This window comes from Oryctolagus cuniculus, chromosome 2, assembly GCF_051225735.1.
Source record: "Oryctolagus cuniculus isolate XC-2025 breed Fujian yellow rabbit chromosome 2, ASM5122573v1, whole genome shotgun sequence".
In the NCBI taxonomy this organism is placed as follows: Eukaryota; Metazoa; Chordata; class Mammalia; order Lagomorpha; family Leporidae; genus Oryctolagus; species Oryctolagus cuniculus.
The window spans coordinates 165,418,851-165,441,032 of record NC_142868.1 but is presented as its reverse complement, the minus strand read 5'-3'; the positions used below and the strand labels follow the sequence as shown (position 1 = coordinate 165,441,032).

Genomic DNA, 22,182 nt, shown 5'->3' with positions numbered 1-22,182 from the left:
GTAAACTGTACGGTGTATGAATTAGATCCCAACGAAGCTGTTTAAAAAAAAAAACACAAGTATCAAGGGCATATTATTATGACACTGAAGTAATCTGAAAAGACTCTATTAGATTGTTTTACCTGTAACCAATGTTAACTTTACTGAGTGTGACAACTGTGCTATGGTTATGAAGGCATATGCCCTTACTCTTGGGAGATAGTACTTGCCAAATGACTATGGCTGATTTCTGATAATCCTGTAACTTAATCTTAAATGATTCTGCAAAAAACAAGCCTTAGACCCAGGTTTAAGATTCATGCCACGTGTGTGTCTGTGTGTGAGAGCAAGAAAAAAAGATTCAATACACCAATAACTGGTGATCTCAGTGAAGAATACACAATGTACACTGTACTACTCTTAGCATCTTTCTAGAGTCTGAAATTTAGATCTGTACAGACATATAGGGCTTCCTTTTATTACAATGCTATTGAGTATTTTCAAATATTTTATCCTAGGCCGGCGCCGTGGCTCAATAGGCTAATCCTCCACCTTGCGGCGCCGGCACACCGGGTTCTAGTCCCGGTCGGGGCGCCGGATTCTGTCCCGGTTGCCCCTCTTCCAGGCCAGCTCTCTGCTATGGCCAGGGAGTGCAGTGGAGGATGGCCCAGGTGCTTGGGCCCTGCACCCCATGGGAGACCAGGAAAAGCACCTGGCTCCTGGCTCCTGCCATCGGATCAGCGCGGTGCGCCGGCTGCAGCGGCGGCCATTGGAGGGTGAACCAACGGCAAAGGAAGACCTTTCTCTCTCTGTCTCTCTCTCTCACTGTCCACTCTGCCTGTCAAAAAAAAAAAAAAAAAAAAAAAAATTTTATCCTCAGTAATAAGTCAATGTTCTTTGCCATGGCAAGACACAGATCATCATTTTGTATATATACGTAAAGAACTATATATATACATTATATATATAATAAAATTCCATTTTCCAGAATTAATACAGGGTAAGTGAGGTCTGCAAATTATTACAGCATAGGAAGCTAGTGTCTAAATGAACTGTGAATTAAAGGCACATTTCACAAAGGGATAAGCAGGTTTTTTACAAGAAACCATATGGAAATCATTAGCATGTCATTAGAATCCTATTGTAGGCTGGCGCCGTGGCTCACTAGGCTAATCCTCCGCCTTGCAGCGCTGGCACACCGGGTTCTAGTCCCGGTCGGGGCGCCAGATTCTGTCCCGGTTGCCCCTCTTCCAGGCCAGCTCTCTGCTGTGGCCAGGGAGTGCAGTGGAGGATGGCCCAAGTGTTTGGGCCCTGCACCCCATGGGAGACCAGGATAAGTACCTGGCTCCTGGCTTCGGATCGATGCAGTGCACTGGCCATGGCAGCCATTTGTGGGGGTGAACCAATGGAAAAAGGAAGACCTTTCTGTCTCTCTCTCTCTCTCTCTCACTGTCCACTCTGCCTGTCAAAAAAAAAAAAAAAAAAAAAGAATCCTATTGTATTACTTGACTTTGAGGAACTGTTTAACTATTATCTGGTGCCCAATTAAAAAAAATCCAAGATGCCTCTGGTGTTCTAAAATTATTCTGAAAAGTCATTTAATTTAAAACAACTTCCAACTTGAAATTTTTCGTTCATGAATTTATTACACAGTCAAAATAAATTATAATTTAAAGCCATAACATTTTTAAAAGACAAAAGAGAATTTGTGGCACAGCTGCATTAACAAAACAGACACCACTCTAAAGGGCAATACTAAACAGGTGTTCTCTGTTCCCAGGGTGGAATAAATACACAACAATGACATATAAAAATTCACTAAGAAGCCAAATAACCCTTTGAAACAAAGTGACCAATGAACAGAGGCAGGCTGCACACAATTTCTATTACATTTTGCTGCAAGAGGGAAAAATCCCCAAGGTGCCTAACTCATCCTCAGTACATGTGCCTGGCCTTGGCTTGTCTTCCTTCCTTAGTCACATCCAAATCCAGAAAGGCTTCTGCACCCCATGCTCAAAAATGTTAACTCCAAGTCTCTGGAGACCTCAGCACAGGCTGCTGTTAATCAGCCCGTGTGCAACCTTCATCCAAAACCTCCAGGGAAATCAGAAACCCAAATACAGAACACAGCATCATTTCTTTAAACAATAGATTTAACTGTCAAATAAGCTCTGTCATCTGGCAAGCCATATGTATGCATGAACAAACCAAAATATTCTCTTCATTCTTTTCTGGAAAATGTTAAGAAGACCATCCGCTGAAATTAAAAAAAAAAAAAAAAAGATATAACAGAAACAACAAAAAGTGAAAACTCAAAGGGTTTAATGCCAAAAAGCCAACCAGTCCTCTGCAGTCTAAGTCATTTGTTTTTGGGTTGTGAAGCCATGTAGAGGGCGATCAGGCAGTAGATGGTCCCTCCCACAGTCAGCGCCATGGTGGTCCGGTAAAGCATTTGGTCAGGCAGGCCTCGTTTCAGGTGGATGGGCACACCATCAGATTTCTTAAAAGCAAGAATTAACAAGGACATGGTTGATAAGGACAAGATTTTACAATTTTAGGCTAACATAGAACAAATGTGTTTACCTTATAACTAATCCATCAATACATCACAGTAGAAAAAGCCCTAATTCCTCAGAATGCTATCCAAAATGCCAGTGTATTAAAGCTTTTAAGTCCAAAGTCATTCTCCAAAATGCAGCCCAAAGCGAAGAGCATGCAACAAATTCCAAATTGCTAAGGATTTATCAACTATTACTTAACTAGGAAAGGTGCATAGTGAATATTTTAAAGGCCAACAGTAATCAGCAGGTAAACAAACACACGCACAAGAAACACTCTGTGTAGTTCTGACAAAGTTAGAGCACACTGGGTCAGCCAGTCAACTATCTTCTTTCTACCACACTATTAAGTCCCTATTTAATAGTCAGATTCATACGATTTTTAATTCATTATTTTGCACTGTCTCCAAATCCCTTCCCACTGTATCTTAAGATTCTGATTCTAAATGCCCTCTCAAATCTTATAATATAAAAAGGGATTAAAATGATCAAAATTAAAGTGCTCTATCCCCAAAATGAACTTGAATCAGGACATATTTTTTGAGGAAAGAGAAGCCACTCTATAACAAGAGGCACTGTCACTGCCACTGTAGCTGAGTTACAGGCCAGGTGACCAACTTTTCCATTTCTGTAGGTGGATCAACTTTGCACAGTATTTTAAATTCTAATGCTGACTTCTCTGTTGATCAGCAAGCCAAGGGGGCCTCTTGTAATTCCAGGAACAAGTCAGTGAATTTTAATACCAAGCAAATAATTAGAAGAAAACTCATTGGCAAACGTCATTGCATATATCACAAAGCCAAACATATACTGGATTACTCAGTGTCATCATACATGCTATTGCTTCCTTCATGCAAAGGACAAGCAAGACCTGTACAGGAAATCTGAAAATCATCCTTCCCACTTTATATAAAGTCCTATCCATTTATGGCTCAAGCTAAAATCAAGAGAATTCTATTTACAGAAAAAGGAAGTTTGACTAAGACTCATTTTAAGAAGGGATTTTTAAAGCATAGTTTACAGGCTTCTATGTTCTAGAGTGTCTTCTCTCACCTGGAAAAACTTCTGCAACTCTGGAACTTTGTTTTTCCCAGCATAATCATATGCGGGAGAATTGGAGGTCAATTTAGTTGGGGTAGCAAATATGATAGGTGGTGCTTCTGTGGAAACCACAGGCTTTAATCCCTGCAGGAAAATAAGAGAAATGGTAAGTTAAAAGTACATGTGGCATCGGAGCAAACCTTTCAAGGAACAGGCTGTCCAGAATAGCAGAGGCAGCCAACCAATCACAACAGGGAAGGAGCGTCTCCCCAGCTCTGCACTGTAAGGCTTTAGTTGGTCCTCAGACTTTTGACAACACTCTATTCCCCTTTCCCAAAGAGAACCCTGTCAAGAACTCCCAGGCACTAAGATGGGGAGAGGGAGAGGAAAGGCACAAACAATGGCCCAATCTAAGCTCCCATCAAACCAGTAAAACATTTATAATCTGTGTGACCTTTGGGCCTGGCTCTTCCCTGGAGGAATATGTTGAACATAGAATACGAACTCCAGAGTACACTACAGAAATGTATCAATAACTCAATCTCAAACAGCCTGTAATAGTTTAAAAACAAAAACACACACTTGCCCTTTTAGGACCAGAAAACAAACCAAAACAAAATATAAAGTAACTGAATTTTCCATGACTATTAGACCTCTAAGTAGAGTAAAGTAAGGAGATGAAGGAGGCACCAATACAAGCTACAGCATGGGCAACGCTGACACACTATGCTGAGTGAAAAGGTCAGCCCCTAGAGACCAGCCGCTGCGTGACTGTGACCCCAGAGAGTCCAGGACAGGGAACTCGAGACAGAAAGGAGACAGCTTAGGCGGAGGAGCGGGGAGAAGGGAGCGACAGCTGAACAGTAAAGTTTCTTTTGGGAATGAGGAAAATATTCTAAAATCAATTGTGGTGGTAGTTGCACATATATGAATACAATGAAGACCCCTCAATTGTACAGTATGTGAATTATATCTCAATAAAGCTGTTAAAAAAAAAAAAAAAAAGGCAGGGCTGGCGCCGCGGCTCACTAAGCTAATCCTCCGCCTAGCGGCGCCAGCACACTGGGTTCTAGTCCCGGTTGGGGCGCCGGATTCTGTCCCGGTTGCCCCTCTTCCAGGCCAGCTCTCTGCTATGGCCCGGGAGTGCAGTGGAGGATGGCCCAAGTCCTTGGGTCCTGCACCTGCATGGGAGACCAGGAGAAGCACCTGGCTCCTGGCTTCGGATCAGCGCGCTGTGCCGGCTGTAGCGCGCTGGCCGCGGCGACCATTGGAGGGTGAACCAATGGCAAAAAGGAAGAACTTTCTCTCTCTCTCTCTCTCACTGTCCACTCTGTTCAAAAAAAAAAAAAGAAAAAAAAGCAGAACTCGAGGGGAACACTAATTTTTTAGCTGAAGGCATATGTGTAAAGTGACAGATAAGACAGTTCTCCCTAAACATGCAGACCAAAATAAGGAGCTAAGAGTTACAGACCAGTAAAATCGTATTTTCATATTAAATCCTAACTAGGAAAAATAAAATTTTTAAATTGGAAATCAGAGTACAAGCCCACTCTCTTTAGTTTAAAGACAAAAAAGGAAACCTGTTACCCAAATTAATACAGTGATCAGACTCCCGGTTCTTATCTCTTACTGATACCTATAACATCAATGTTATTCCCACCAGGCAGGCATTAAGCTCGACAAGGCAACAAAATTGTACTAAATAAACGTGGCTTCCATTTTTCTGTGTCACAGATAAATGGGAAATGGCCTGTTTTTGTAACGCACTAACTCATTCAATACACAGTACTGACCACTTACTCTATACCAGAAATACACTAGGACTGAACAGCCACATTCTGCCTTTACAGATGCTAATGTTTTGGAGTACCAGCGGCTAACATCCAGTTATCCCTCATTTTGTGCCCAGCGTCATGTTAAGCATTTCATGTGCAAGACTATTTAATCCCAACAGAAACCCTGAAGAAATGTCACTATTCCCACTTCACAGAGGAGAAAACTGGATCAGAGAAGAGAAGTTGCCAATGGTTATTTAGCAGAAGGACACAGCAAGCTGTGAAACCCAAGCCTCTCTAAGTACACAGCCTTGGCTTATTTTTTAAGACACATTTATTTATTTGAAAGTCAGAGTTAGAGAGAGACAGACAGAGGCAGAGAGAGAGAGGTCTTCCACATGCTGGTTCACTCCCCAACTGGCCACAACAGCTGGAGCTGGGCCGATAAAAAGCCAGGAGCTTTCTCCGTGTCTCCCATGGGGTGCAGAGCCCAAGCACTTGGGCCATCCTCCACTGCCTTCCCAGGCCACAGCAGAGAGCTGGACTGGAAGAGGAGCAACAGGGACAGAATCCGGCACCCCAGCTGGGACTAGAATCCGGGGTACCGGCGCCACAGGCAGAGGATTAGCCAAGTGATCTACAGCGCTGGCCATTTTTTTTAATAAATAAATCTTAAAATAAATTCATGTTTTGACAAGGCTAGTGTGAGTGCATTTTTAGAAGAGATTATCGTTAACTGCTTTGTTTACCCATCCAAAGATTCAAAACCACAGCAATTTTTGAACAGCATCATCTGAAAACAAGAATATCAATTAATAGTTTTAAACAATTTCCTATTTCCACTTACAATACGGTCAAAGTTTAGAATACAGAATCAAGATCACTTATTTGAAAGGCAGAGTAGAGAGTGAGCAAGAAAGCGAAAGCTCTTTTATCTGCTGGTTCACTCCCCAAATGGCTGCAATGACAGAGGCTGGGTCAGGCCCGGCCCAACCCAAGAACCAGGAGCTTCTTTGGGTCTCCCACATGGGTGGAGGAGCACAAGGACTTAGGCCATCTTCCACTGCTTTCCTAGGTGCATTAGCAGGAAACTGGATTAGAAGTGGAGCAGTCAGGACTTGAACTGGCACCTATTATGGAATGCCAGCATTGCAGATGGCAGTTTAACCCACCACGTCACAATGCTGGCCCCATTTTTTTCATATGCTTAATTTAACAAGTTTTACAGTCAGTGTAAAATTCTACATTGTTTTTTCATTTGTAATCTTTTCCCAGATTCCTACACAATCTTTATAACTGTCACTGAATTCACTGTTCACAATTCTGTAAAAGCCCACCTAATAGGTGATTAAAACAAAGCCCAGGTTCCATAGGAAGGGATACAAACTCAGGTGCTTTTATTATACCACACTATCAATAATTCAGCTGTCCTGGTCCCACAGGAAAAAGGAATGACTATAATGCTGAAGTATTTTTCACCTACCCATAATTAACCCTGCCAGCAACTGAAGAGCAGTCATGGTAGCAATGTTTCAAGACAGTTGCACTTCCAGCACTAGATTTCCTAAGCGTGGACCTGACCAGAAAACTGTATTTACAGGAAGGGACCCAAAGTAAATTGCTTCACCTCTGCTTACCCCAGGGCTGCAGGTGCCCCAACCTAGAATTTTAAGCCTCAAATATGTCCCTGCTCATCTCATTAATGACAATGCCATCGAGACGACATAAATCTCTACCTGTGCTATTGTTACAGAACTAGCTTTTTCCATATTAGGTTATTTAATGAATGTCAAGTTATTCACTTTACATAATACCAAAAGTTACAAACATCTTCATTTCATAGCATGCTAATGTTTCCAAGAAAGGAAAAGTTAAAGTACTCCTAATTATCAAAGTCAGAGCACCTGGTTGGGGGTGGGGTTAACTGTCACATTCTGAAATCTACAATTCATAAAGCCTACACAGTAGCACTTCTTTCATCATAATTTAAGAAACCTAACTAAGAACTTCTAATTCTCAAGAGAAATACAATTAATTCAAGAAGTGCAAGAAATCTGAACACCCTATCTACACCAAATACATCACAAGTTAATCTCTGCTGGGTGCAAGCTTTATTTCAATGTATCAATTTTACCTTTTCCTTCGTAGGCAATACACCTAGTTTATAAAGAATATCAGGGCAAGCAGTGTGGTGCAGCGGTTAAGCTGCCTCTTGGGACACCTACAGCCCATATCTGAGTGCTGGTTCAAGTCTTGGCTATTTGCCTTCCAATCCAGCTCCCTGCTAATGCATCCTGGGAGGCAACAGATAATGGCTCAAGCATTTGGATTCCTGCCACCCTCATGGAGACCCAGATGGAGTTCTGAGCTCCCAGCTTCACCAGGCCTAACCCTGACGGAGTGCACATCTGGGGAATGAACTAGTAGACTGAAGATCTCTCTTGCTCTGCATTTCAAGATGAAAATAGACACTTTTTTAAAAAGCTTACAACCACTACTAAAACAAACCATGCTATATTCATACAACGGAACCCCATGGAGCAGTAAAAGAAACTACTGATTCCTGTAACATAGATGAACCTCAAAAAATGTTACATTAAGAAAAACAAGCCTTACACAGAAGAGTAGTATGTGTGCTCTTATTTACATGAAGTTAAAAAAACAGACAAAACTATTGCCATGATGACAGTCATAGTAGGAAAGGGGGCAGGAATTCACTGGGAGAGGGCACCAGGAAACTTCCAGGGGTTATTTAACACTGACGCACATTGAGAGGAACGTGGGTCACACACAGTATTTGTCAAAACTCAGCAAGCTAACAATTGAGATCCATGCACTGGAAAACAAGCTTTATGGTATAAACTTGTGACAGAAATGTGCACTTAATGACCCCACGTAATCTGTAAAGAAATCACTGCAACCTCATGGACAATTTTTCCCTTATAACTCATAACCAACTGAATTTCAGGAACACCACAGTGGTTTCACTTCTAATTCTGGACTTTTTTTTTTTTTTTAATAAATTTTCCTCCTCCACTCGGCCTTCATGTTTCTGTAATATAATCATCGTCTCACTTTTCTTCCCTGCACAAATTCTACTAACACCTTTGGGCTGCAGACACCCAGGTGTCTATTAAATGCCATAGTCATACATCCAGCTGCTACATATTATCACAGTTCGACACTTATAAGCAAGTCCGAAACTCTCCACATCTCCACCCCTATCTTGCCCACCTCATCCTTGTTAACAACATATCTAATCCGAAATTGTAATCATTACTGTCCACTTGGGGACGCTGCAGTGTCTCAAGGAAGAGGCGGCAGCGGCAGCCATGTGATAGTCTTTCCACCACACCTGGGCTCCCGACTAGTCCAGTCAACCTTCCCCACACGATGAGAACTCGGACTCAGCCGGAGAACAGCTATCACTAACCCAGAAACAAACATGCCCAAATTGCTAGTCACGTGTCACACTTCATTTAACCTGTACTCAAGCGACCGCAGATGAAGCTGAGCTCACACTATAGCTAGCAATTGGGTCAAGGTCACATGAGTAAAGCAGCAAAAGTCAGGATTCCAGCCCAAATCCGCCCGGTACTCTAAAATTCCACGTCTTTTCGCCACTCAGGATGGAGACTTAAGTTCCAATTGGTAGAATCTGAATGAAACCTTTTCAGGCACCCCTACCACGTTACACTTGAGAAAGTGCAACCTTGCTCCATTTAACTTCCAAAGCTCCCCCAGGACGGCTGAGAAAAGCCATTAAATCTCCCAATTCGGATCGTACGGCCGCTCCCACCCCGCGGCTTCTCTGGGAGCCTTGATTCCCACTTTCCAATCTCGTGCGTGGGTGAGGCTGCATTTGAACATCAGCCGATGTGCTTGGGGGGGAGGGTAACAAAGGGACGTTGAGGAGAGCAAAAGCTGGACCGCCTAAAAGAGAAGGAAAAGGCCGGGCAGTGGACATAGCAAAGTCCCATCCTGGGCCCTCCCGACCCCACCAGTCATCCACTTAAGACCAACAACGATCCCGGGGGTCACCTTGACCCCTGCAGAGTGCCAGACCACGCTTCTGCGCAAAGCTAGCACTGCCGAAAGAACAGCTACACAACCAGGAGCCTCGATGACCGTGGCAAGTCCGTGTGGAGAGATGCCAGAAGGTACTGCGCGAACCGAGCCGAACTGCGGACAGAAGCCGCTACCGGCTACAAGGCCGTGACCGCCTAGCGCGGAAGCTTGGGCCTCCACGTCCCCTGTCCGAGCCCGGGCGGTGCGACCCGTACCTGCGGGAAATAGGCGTCCGAAGCCCATGCTCCCGTCAACTTTTGCGTGAAGCCACTAAACTTGTAGTACATGACGCCCGGAGCCCGGCTTCCTGCAGCCGCTGCCTGCGCGACCGCCCTAAAGAAGGACCCGGCCTCCGGGGCGTCCGGCCCAAGACGCAACATAAGGACCCTGCGCCAGGACGCGGGCTGCCCGCAGACCGCCTAATTTAAAACTTGTCTTCTTAAGCCAAGCAAGAGAACCAGAAGGCAGGTTCTCAAGACAACGAAAGGCAGAACCAGCTCGAAGAGATCGCAGAAAGCCGCTGTGCAGAGATTTGTGAAAACGCGAGGGGACCCGTCCGCCATTGACAGTCGGGCATTGCCAAGATGCCTGAAGCAGTGCGCAAGCGTACTACTGACACAGCCGGGCTGCCCAGGTGCGGCCGGGGGCAGGGGGGCGGGGCTTTGACACAGGGGGGCGGGGACGGGGCGGGAAGAGCAGGTGTCTCCGGGTGAGACCTTGAGTATTAAAGGCTTAGCCTCTCTCTACCACATTTCACTTGTTCGCAGTCTCATTGCTCTCCTCCTGACCTGTCATACCTCGGGAAGCGCCCCGCTCTTAGTCTCCTCAGGAGCTAGGGATCGGTCGCCCGGGCTTCCCCTGGCAACCTGGGAGTAGGAGCAAACACCTGCGGAGGGGCTAATTAGTACCGCCTAGGCTTTGTCAGAGGAAATACACAGAGTGATCTAAACCTCAGGTACCAGGAGGTAAAACTTGCCGGTTCTCAGAACTGGGTCTACTCTCACCAGAGTGTTACCGGAGCAGATAGCTCATGCTTTCCCTGGCCTCTGCCCTTGGAAATAAATGAGCAGAGAAGTGAGTAGAAACACTTGCAAAATCTGGACCTTGAGCCTGAAGGGCCTGAAACTACCACTTTGAGTTCTGGTAGTATTCAGTTCATTTAAAGGTGTTTTTGAAGCCTCAAACGGTGTGCAAGGTACTGTATAATAGTATAAAGTTTACCCACTTCTCCCGGGATGCACTAACGCTTTTCTTAGCTTTATCATCTAACCACAAATTTTCACAAGCATACTATTGGTGTGCATTTATGAAAGCTTGTGGCAAACTGATGAGTGATACCAACTTTTATGTAGCCTTTTCCATAAACTCTAACTTTCCCATGAGGTAGTTGCTGTTATCTCCGTTTTACAGAAATGAGCCCAGAGAAGCTAAGTAACTGGCCCAGGGCAGCGATTAGCAACGCCACTGGCTCCAGAGCCTGGACTCCTGCATATTCATCAGATCACGACTAAGGCACTTCAAAACATTTGTAGAAAACGCAATTAAAAGAAAAGTTTATTTTGTTGGAATCCATGCATAGCCTTCTCACAATATGCATTTTTCATGAACTTTTGGAAGACCCCTCACATACATAGATTTCAAAAAATTTATCTTTTTAAAAAAAGATTTATTTATTTGAAAGAGTTACACAGAGAGAGGAGAGGCAGAGGGGGGGGGGGGGTCTTCCATCCTATGGTTCACTCCCCAGATGGCCGCAACAGCCGGAGCTGTGCCGATCTGAAGCCAGGAGCCAGGAACTTCTTCCGGGTCTCCCATGTGGGTGCAGGGGCCCAAGGACTTGGGTCATCTTCTACTGCTTTCCCAGGCCACAGCAGAGAGCTGGATCAGAAGTGGAGCAGCTAGGACTTGAACTGGCGCCCATATGGGATGCTGGCGCTTCAAGCCAGGGAATTAACCTGCTGTGCCACAGTGCCAGCCCCTCAAAAAATTTCTTCACCAAGGTAAACATTTTAATTCCATTTTCCATGAACTTTAAAAAGATACTTATTTGAAAGGCAGAGTGACAAAAAGTAGGTGAGAGGGATCTTCCCCCTGCTGGTTCACTCCCCAAATGCCCACAAGAGCCACGGTTGGGCCAGGATGAAGACAGGCACCTAGAACTCCACCCAGGTCTCCCACGTGAGTGGCAGGAATCCAGGTACTTGAGGCTTCATCCAATGCTTTCCTAGGTGCATTAGCAGAAAGCCAGATGCAAAGCAGAGGAGCTGGGATTCAAACCAGGCACGCTGATATGGAATGTGGGTGTCCCAAGTAGCAATTTAATTTGCTGCACCACAACACCTGCCCCTTCACCCATGAACTCTTTCAAGTGTTCATAGATATAAAACCATTCTGAGAAGAAGAGGTTCGAGGCCGTACCCTCCAGAGCCACAGCATTCTGGAGTTGTTAGGCCTAAGCTCAAAGGCCCCAAGTATTCACCACTGCCAGTAACCTGGGCAGCAAAAGTTTCTACAGATTCATCTGCTAAGTTAGGAAAAACTGATGCTTTTCATAGCAATAACAGAATCTCAAGAGAGAGAGAGAGAGATTTGAGCTTAAGTCCCCATTTCTTCAAGGCTGCATGACTGAGGACTAGTTATCTACAATTCCTGAGGCTCACTTACCAGGTAACACTGTCATCATCATCTTCCCTCACCAGTGATCTAAGAATCACAGGAGGGTAAGCTACAAAGCTTACACTAAGTTGCAGAGATTTTATCTCTGGGCCATTTTACTTTTCCCTAGTTCTTGGCTTTATGAATCATATATAAGAATGTCAGTGACCCGGGGCTGGTTGTTTGGCACAAGCTAAGCCACTGCTTGTGACACCAGCATCCCCCCCCACCACCATCAGAGTACCAATTCAAGTCCTGGCTCTCCCCTTCTAATCCATATCCCTGTTAATGCACCTGGGAATGAAGCAGATGATTGCCCAAGGAGTTGGACCCCTGCCACCCACATCCAGGGAGACCTGGATGGAGTTCAGGCTCCTGCCTTCAGCCTTGCCCAGATCTGGCTGTTGTGGTCATTTGAGAAGTGAACCAGCGAATGGAAGATCTCTCGAGTGCCCTCTTGCTGTCATTCTCTTTCTCTCGCTTCTCTGTCACTCTGCCTTTCAAACAAATAAATAAATCTTTAAAAATAAGGAATGTTGCCATAAACTTGTCTTGGTTGCTGTCATTTAAGCTAACTAAATGCTGCAATCCCTCTTACTAAGCAAAAGAAATGAGCTTGCTAGCACATACTGGGTGACTGGGTGGAGGGAAAGGTCTTTCAAGGAGTTCAGATGGAAAAAAGGAGTTACATGACTTAGGATGGTGGCTCTCTGTCTCTGTCCATTGACTTCTGGACATTGTTTGGAAGGAGAAGGTAGAGAAGTACCCCAACTTTCAGCAATGCTAAGGTATAGCAGCTTCCTTAAGTAGAAAGGTGCCTGTCAACACTGGTTATTTTCTTAAAGTTCCTGCCATCTGATTTTAGATCCTACAAGGCATAAATTAAGAATCCTGAAAATGTTACAACAGCCGGGCTGTTCAGTGGGAGATAAAATGTCAGTAGCAGAGTGTGGGTTGGGATGTCACATGGAGTGGCTGATCATGGGAAGATTTTGTCTCATTTCCCAAATAAAACACAGCACACTCTGACAGTATTAAAGTACCCAGTTCTCATTTGTATCTGCATTACCCTCACCCCAACCATAAAGGACATGATTTTTTTTTTTTACCATGATCCTTAAGGTTGTTCCCTAGATCCTGTCCTGAGGGGAAGTGACCACTACTCACTGCACTGACAGGTCAACAGTTGCCAAGTGAGTTGAGCAGGTGCAAATGCCAGTCCTCTCCCAGGAATCAGAAGGCTTCTGCCACTGACAGGCCGCCGTGTCACAGCTCTAAAGCAATGGATGGAGCACCAACAGAAGCTTTAAGTGGGGCTACACTGAATATAAATAGGAACTGCCTCGTGAAATAATTCTCTTTCATTTATTTATTTTCACTTTATTTGAAAGGCAGAGAGAGACAGAAAAGAGATCTTCCATCTGCTAGTTCACTCTGCAAATGGCCATAACAGCCAGGGTGGGCCAGGCTGAACCAGGAGACCAAAATCCATCCTGGTCTCCCAGGTTGAGGGCAGGGACATGAGCACCTGAGTTACCATCCGCGGCCTCCCAGGGTGCACATCAGCAGGAAGCTGTACAGGAAGCGGAGTAGCCAGGACTCCAACCAGGCACCCCGACATGGGATGTAGGTGTCCCATGCAGTGATCCAACCACTGCACCAAATGTCCAGCCAGAAATAATCCTTAATTTTTTTAAGAATTTATTTATTTATTTGATAGGTAGAGTTACAGACAGGGAGAGACAGAGAAAAAGGTCTTTCATCTTCTGGTTTACTCCCCAAATGGCCGCAATGGCTAGAGCTGGGCTGATCCAAAGCCAGGAGCCAGGAGCTTCATTCAGATCTCCCACATGGGTGCAGGGGCCCAAGCATTCGGGCCATCTTCCATTGCTTTCCCAGGCCATAGCAGAGAGCTGGATTGAAAGAGGAGCAGCCAGGACACACACTGGCACCCATATGGGATGCCAGTGCTACAGGCGGAGACCCAGCCCACTATGCCACAGTGCTGGCCCCCTTAATTTTTAAAAAAATTCTCTAATTTCCAGATTTTTTATTTTTTAAAGATGTATTTATTTGAAAGAGTTACACAGAGAGAGAAGGAGAGGCAGAGAGAGAGAGAGAGTCTTCTATCCACTGGTTCACTCCTGAAATGGTCGCAATGGCCAGAGCTGCACCGATCTGAAGCCAGGAGCCAGGAGCTTCTTCCAGGTCCCCCTGTGGGTGCAGGGTCCAAGGACTTGGGCCATCTTCTACTGCTTTCCCAGGCCATAGCAGAGAGCTGGATGGGAAGTGGAGCAGCCGGGACTAGAACCGGTTCCCCTATGGGATGCCGGCACTACAGGTGGAGGCTTTACCTGCTCTGCCACAGCGCCCGCCCCTAGAATTTTTTTAAAACTGACACTTAGTATGTCTGGCAGAGTTAAAGCATACAGGCCCTGTAGTAGTGGAGGTGACTGTGGGCTCCCTTTTTATGATTCCTTCAACCCTTCCTGTCTTCAGCAGGGCCCTGGCTTTGGTGTCAACTGTCGGGAATAGAATATGAGTAACATACATTTGTTCTTACCATGGGAAAGGTATCAGGACACAGGCCCCAATAAGGTGCTTTTCTTCACCTTATTGTTTTTTTGCTATCAAAACCAAACTAAAGCAGCTTCCCAACCTGGGAAAGGACATGTGTCACATGGAATCTGCCATTCTAAGGTAGTTTCCCTCATGGAAAGTGGCATATACCTAGCACAGTGCTATAGTGACCTGTTCCCTTTTTAAAATTGTGACTTGTATCTACATTCTTTTTGGCAAAAAAAAAAAAAGTAGAGGAAACACATTTTCCCAACATTGAAAACTACTAGCAAAAACCTGCACAAAAGCATCTCCAGAAAAATCTTGGGAAACAAAATGGAGAGCTAAACTCACTTGACGATATGCAGCGCAAGGGTACCTGCCATGCAATCACTCTGTGATTTCGTGTGGCGGAACTCTTGGCTGTCATCTCTTACTGCTTTTGTCCAATACAGCCCTATCTGGTGTGGAAATTTCAAGTTTGCCTTTAAAACTAGATTATATTGATACAGAAAAGCAATTAAGCCTTCACGAAAGCATGATATTTCAGAGGTCTGGATGGCATCTTTCTCACCCAAATCAGGGGAAACAGCAGCTGGGACTGCAGTTGCCGGGACAGCTTTATTGCAGTTCGGGATGAACATATTGACATCAACTCCCGGCTCTGACCTTCTCCTTGTTGAATGTCAATACAGTGTGTGTCGCCGCCTCACTTCTGCCTGCCTGCTTTTCGTTATGTGCAAGGCAAAAGCACATCCACAGAGATTATGGATTTAACTCAAGTTTGACACATCACATTTCATTTCACTGGTTAAGAAAGGCTGAGCTATGACTCATAATTTATTTTAAATCATCTTAAATACACTTAATTATGCATAAGAAAAAGTTGAGATCTAGAACCAGATTCATTCGACTTTACGTTAACATCATCTGGAAAAATACAGTGCATGTAAGGTTCGTCCTGTGTGTGCAATGAGGCAAAGCAATGACCTCCTCCCGTTCTGGACAGAGGAGATTCATGGGAGAGCCTCACTCTCCATCTGCGTCACATCTGCAGTGTTAAAACATCTTACAATGAGCACGGATGGCTTCTATAAGCTCCCCCCCACCCACCCAACACAAATAACAAAAGTCCCTCCCTCCAAAAATTGGGATTTTTATTAGGCATAACAGGACTGAAAAATGTCTTCATGTGCTAATACTCCAAACTATCAATTCATTCAAAATACGGTTTAATCACCCCCTGAGTAGATGCGAGGAGCCTATTGAGAGACACTCTCCATATGTTATGCCACGGAGGGAACTCAAGGGCTGTTCTGCTCATTAGGGTTAACACAATGGGCACTATGGTTATTCACAGGACCATCAGAGAAAAGAATGACGAATGAATGAACAGGTGAACCACCATCACCTCCACACGCTGCTGTGAGCACCCATGTTGGGTAGTTGTTTACATGAGCACCCTGAAGACCATGCAAACTGGAGAAGAACTGGAAAAGCAGAGGATGAACCACAAACCTGGGCCTCCAGAAGGTGAATGTGAATGGATAATTTTCTATGGAGATAGACTTTTCTTTAAAAAATATTTATTTTATTTATTTGAAAGACAGAGTTAGAGAGAGAGAGCCCTTCTACCTGCTGGTTCACTCCCCAAACGGCCACAATAGCCGGAGCTGAGCCAATCCAAAGCCAGGAGCCAGGGGTTTCCTCCAGGTCTCCCATGCATGTGCAGGGGCCCAAGGACTTGGGCCATCTTCCACTGTTTTCCCAGGCCATAGCAGAGAGCTGGACTGGAAGAGGAGCAGCTGGAACCCAAACCAGCACACACTTGGGATGCCAGCACTACAGGCCGGGTTCTTAACCCACTGTGCCACAGTGCCAGTCCCAGACTTTTTTTTTTTTTTAAGATTTTTATTTATTTATTTGAGAGGTAGAGTTACAGGCAGTGAGAGGGAGAGACAGAGAGAAAGGTCTTCTGTCCTTGTTCACTCCCCAAAGGCTGCAATGGCCAGATCTACGCCAATCCAAAGCCAGGAGCCAGGAGCCTCCTCTGGTCTCCCACGCGGGTGCAGGGGCCCAAGGACTTGGGCCATCTTGTGCTGCTTTCCCAGGCCATAGCAGAGAGCCGGATTGGAAGAGGAGCAGCCAGGGCAGGAACCAGCACCCAAATGGGATGCCAGCACTGCAGGCGGAGGATTAACCCCTAGCGCCGCCCCTCCACCCCCCCCCCCTTTTTTTTTTAAGAAAAATCTACTGGGGGGCTGGCACTATGGTATAGTAGGTTAAGCCTCCACCTGTGGTGCCAGCATCCCATATGGGTGCAGGTTCCTGCCCTGGCTGCTCCTCTCTCAATCCAGCTCTCCACTATGACATGGAAAGCAGAAGATGGCCCAAGTACTTGGGCTCCTGTACCTGCATGGAAGATCCAGATGAAGCTCCTGGCTCCTGGCTTTGGATCAACCCAGCTCCAGCCATTGCAACCTTTTTGGAAGTGAACCAGCAGACAAAATACATTTCTCTCTGTCTCTCCCACTCTTTGTTTGTAACTCCTCAGCCTCTCAAATATTATTTGAAAGTCAGAGTTACACAGAGAGAGGAGAGGTAGAGAGAGAGAGAGAAAGAGAGAGAGAGGTCTTCCATCCGTTTGTTCATTCCCCAATTGGCCGCAATAGCTGGAGCTGCGCCGATCTGAAGCCAGGAGCCAGGAGCTTCTTCTGGGTCTCCCACTTGGGTGCAGGGGCCCAAGGACTTGGGCCATTTTCTACTGCTATCCCAGGCCATAGCAGAGAGCTGGATTGGAAGTGGAGCAACCGAGTCTTGAACCGGCGCCCATATGGGATGCCAGTGCTTTAGGCCAGGGCGTTAACCTGCTGAGCCACAGCGCAGGCCCCTAAATAAATAAATCTTAAGAAAAGAAAATCTACCAGGACCTATCCAATATCATAACATGGCTGCTCTCTGACTATTGAAAGTCAGTATGTCCAGATTCCAGTGGATTCCAGGCCCCCCGATCTGTGATCTTAGGCTAGTTCCTTAACTTCTTTCTCAACCACAGAACAAAAATTTCAATTTTGCATGGCAATTGGAAAGATAGAATAAAATGAAATAAGCTAAAAAAACTTAAAAGAAAATATGTAAATACACGGAAGTCTATATGGGAAATGATACTGCACTAACATAGTAAAACCATAGTTGCTAATATACCATGCTAATATACCATGACATTATAGCATTAGAATTTTAAGTTGATTGGAGTCTGTGTCAAGTTACCTGGTTATAGTAAAAAAAAATTTTTTCACCTAAAAATTTCCACTTCTCAGTCTCCATTCCTCCATCCCATTGTTCTCCCTTTTACACTGACCCCACCTTTCTCCTTTCTCCAAGAATGTTAAGTATTAGTTAAAGCTATGGAACAGTCAGACCAGAGCTATCAGGAAGATACCAGTATGAAAACAATCACCAAACACCTGGATTTTATGTTTAAAGGTGGAAGGAGAGAAGTCAGGTGTCCCACTGAAAGAAGCCAATCTTTTATCATTGGCACTAAAGTTAAAATTCAGAGGTGGACCTCTGGCACAGTGGTTAAGCTGCTGGTTAGGATGCCCACACTCCACATCAGAGTACCTGGGCTCCATCAGGCTCCAGCTTCCAGCTGATGCAGACCCTGGGAGGCAACAGTCAGGGCTCAAGCTGGCCTCCTGCTACATGCGTGGGAGACCTGGATTGCATTCAAGCTCCCTGCTCCACCCCCAGCCATTGTGGGCATCTGAGAAGTGAACTGGCAGGTGGGAGCTCTTGCTCTCTCCCAAGCAGCATCCCAACTACTGTGCCAGATGCCCACCCCCTCCTCAGACTCTTATACCATGGATATTTGGCATTTCTTTCGTTTCTGCTCCTTCGATACCCAAACTTATGACCGTAGGATCACTTTTTTTTTTTTTTTTTTTTTTTTTTTTTTGACAGGCAGAGTGGACAGTGAGAGAGAGAGACAGAGAGAGAAAGGTCTTCCTTTGCCGTTGGTTCACCCTCCAATGGCCGCCGCTGCAGCCGGCGCACCGCGCTGATCCTGGCAGGAGCCAGGAGCCAGGTGCTTTTCCTGGTCTCCCATGGGGTGCAGGGCCCAAGCACCTGGGCCATCCTCCACTGCACTCCCTGGCCATAGCAGAGAGCTGGCCTGGAAGAGGGGCAACCGGGACAGAATCCGGCGCCCCAACCGGGACTAGAACCCGGTGTGCCGGCGCCGCAAGGTGGAGGATTAGCCTATTGAGCCACGGCGCCGGCTAGGATCACTTTCTATAGAGGGTGGTAGGGCTATAGGTTGAACAACCTGAGTTTGAATCCCATTCTTCCTACTGGCAAGGTCACTTACCTTGGACAAATTACTTCCCTGTTGTGAGTCTTGAGGTGCAATGAAGGTTCTGATTCACAGAATTGGCCAAGGTCCCAACCTGTGTTCACTGGTGCCTGGCCCAGCCAGCAGGTGATTCCAAAATGGCTGACACGGGGAGGCGGGTCAAGCTAGCCAGCCTGGGTCTTCTTCCAAGAAATGGAAAAGCCTATAGCCTGGGAGCCAAAAGCCACGGGGAAAAGGCCTGGGAGGGAGTTGTAAATCTGCAGCAATTTGACTCACAGCAGCCAAATCCACCCTTAAAAGAAAGGGACCGGGGTGGGGGCAGGGTTGTGGGACAGCAGGTTAAGCTGCCGCTTGTGAAGCTGCTGGCATCCCAATCGGAGTCTCCGATGCTCGGTTTCTGATCTGGCTTTCAGCTAATATACCTGGAAAGGCAGTGGGAGATGACCCAAGTGCTTGGGTCCCTGGGCTCCTGGCTTTGGCCTGGCCCAGCCCCTGGCCACTGGGGCCATTTAGGAAATGAACCAACAGATGGGAGATTCTCTCTCTCCCCCTGCCCCAACTTTCAAAGAAAATAACTAAATCTTGAGAAGAAAAGAGAATGAAAGGGAAAGGAAGGGAAGAAAAGAGATCAGCATAATGGAACAGCAGGCTAAACCAACACCTACAACACCAGCATCCCATGTGGACACCAGTTAGAGACCTGGCAGCTCCACTTCCTATCCAGCTTCCTGCTAATGTGCCTGGGAAAGCAGCAGAAGATGGCCCAAGTCCTTGGGTCCCTGCCACCTACATGGGAGATCCAGATGGAGTTCCTGGCTCCTGGCTTCAGCCTGGCCCAGCCCTGGCCATTAATACCATTTGGGGAGTGAACTAGTGGATGAAGATCTCTGTCTCTCTGCCTCTCCCTCTGTGTACCTCTGCCTTTCAAACATGTAAATAAATCTTGAAGGAATAGAGGGAGTGAGGGAGAGAGGAAGGAAAGAGAAGAATGTAATATTCCCAAAACTACAGCTGAGAAAGTTGGAAAGCCTAAGTCAGCAGCACTGGCCCTGGGTCTGGAACCCCTCTCCCGGCCACGCCAGGGCCCTTAGCGTGGCTGTTCCCTCCACTGACCACTCATCAGCACCCACCCTGGAGATGAATTAGCTAAAGCATCAATCCAAACAACCCAAAAGTTTCCAGGCAATGACTTATGCCAAAACCTGGCTTTCCAACAGTGGGGAGAGTATGTTATATTTAATGGTGTGATCCCAACTCTCATCTCGGTCAATCCCCAAGTTCAAGGCTACCCAGCAGACCACCTGTGTCCCAGCAGCTCACAGAGGTATACTGGAGAGTAACTGCATCTATTTTAATTTAAATCATGGCAAAGGTAAAAATCAAGTCAAGGTGTTTGTGTTTTCTCACCCGAGCAGAAGTGAGCGCTCCATGAACACACATGGCCTTGTTTCAGGCACAGATGTCAGAGCAGAGCCTGTAAATCTGCCCAGGCAGTTCTGTTCTTGAATCATTAAGAACAAACCGAGTGGGTGGAACAAGAACATGAAATTGCTGTGTGCACTCATGTTTTGTTTATGAAGCAATCATTTCTAGATGTGTTCTCCTTTTTTTATGAAGAATCTTTTCTATGTTTGCCTTTTAACACCCCCCTCCTTCCTGTCCCCAGTTCTCCCACCTGCACTTGTAAGAAACGTTAGGAACATGACAACAATCTCCACAAGTTTAAAGAATCAGTTCCATTAAGCGTGTCTCTAAACCAGTTCCATTGATTCAGTCAAAATAAGTGATTTAGTAATATGAGTAATACAGGTTGAATTTGAACACTGTGTATTGTTTAGAAAGCTCATAACAACTGCTCCCAAATCGCACAAATCACTCTTTTTCCGTCCTTGTGCAATGGGGACCTTGTTACCCAGCAGATTAAAAGTTCTTGTGAAGCTAATTATTAGCAGTACTTAATTAGTAGTTCATATGCCTGCTCCAAGATTCCTCATTTCATTGAGTTTCAGTTTATCAATAGAATTGAGACTAATGTCTACTTCGTGGTGGCCAGTGTCGTGGTGCAGCAGGTTAAGCTGCCACCTGTGACACTGGCAATCCCATATGAATGCCGATTTGAATCCTTGCTGCCCCACTTCTGACCCAGTTTCCTGTGAATGTCCCTGTGAAAGCAGTGGAGGATGGCCGCAGTGCCTGGGGCCCTGCTGTCCATGTAGGAAACCCCAGTGGAGTTCCTGGCTCAGGCTTCAGCCTGGCCCAGTCCTGGCTTTTGCAGCCATTTGGGGAGTGAACCAGCAGATGGAAGATCCCACTCTTTCTCTCTAACTCTGCTTTTCAAATAAATAAATCTTTTTTTTTTTTTTTAAGAAAAGCTTACTTTGTGCAGGTCAAGTTTTTTTGTGTGGTTGGCTAGGACACAGCCAGCGCCCATTCAGCATCAGCAGTTACTGTTATTGCGGGTAGTTGTAGCGACTGGGCAGCTGGGACGCAGTAGTGACTCAGAGTCCTAGCAGTCCTCTTCTGTGACACAGAACCTTGGCACAGCAGCCACCCAACAAAAGGAGGCCGTTCGACTTAGCATGGTGATGACCACCCCAGTTGGTGACCCAGGGTTCCTGGTTCCAGCACTGTCTGTCCCTCTCCTGGCCTGCACAGCTGCTCCTCCTCCCCATCTCCCGGGACGGGTCTGTGTGTTGAGCTGAGGAGCTCTATTTACCAGCTGGGCAGGTCTTGTATCATGGCTTTCTCTCCCACTGTTTCTGGTGTCTCGGCGTGGCCCTGCCTGGCCCACAGCCCAGCCCATACCCACACCACGTCCCCTGTTGTGGTAGCACCCTGTGCTTTAAAAGGAAGAGAGACTGCATTACATTTTCTCTTGGAAAAGGAGCTTGGTTTTTTTTAATTTTTTATTTTATTATTTATTTATTTTTTTTGACAGGCAGAGTGGACAGTGAGAGAGAGAGAGAGAGAGAGAGAGAGAGAGAGAGAAAGGTCTTCCTTTGCTTTTGGTTCACCCTCTAATGGCTGCCGCGGCCGGCGCGCTGCGGCCGGCGCACCGTGCTGATCCGATGGCAGGAGCCAGGAGCCAGGTGCTTATCCTGGTCTCCCATGGGGTGCAGGGCCCAAGCACCTGGGCCATCCTCCACTGCACTCCCGGGCCACAGCAGAGAGCTGGCCTGGAAGAGGAGCAACC

The 22,182-nt window shown here is 46.1% G+C and overlaps 1 protein-coding gene across 1 annotated transcript; it reads right to left on the bottom strand.

Annotated features, from left to right (window-relative positions):
- Positions 1-1,605: 1,605 nt before the first annotated feature.
- On the bottom strand, positions 1,606-9,764 carry COX7A2L (cytochrome c oxidase subunit 7A2 like). Its single transcript, XM_002709905.6, has 3 exons — positions 9,637-9,764; positions 3,591-3,722; positions 1,606-2,479 (listed from the first exon to the last, which is right to left on the bottom strand). Exons 1-3 carry the CDS (start codon positions 9,706-9,708, stop codon positions 2,339-2,341), a joined length of 345 nt encoding a protein of 114 aa, XP_002709951.6. The 5' UTR covers positions 9,709-9,764; the 3' UTR covers positions 1,606-2,338.
- Between the last annotated feature and the right edge of the window lie 12,418 nt (positions 9,765-22,182).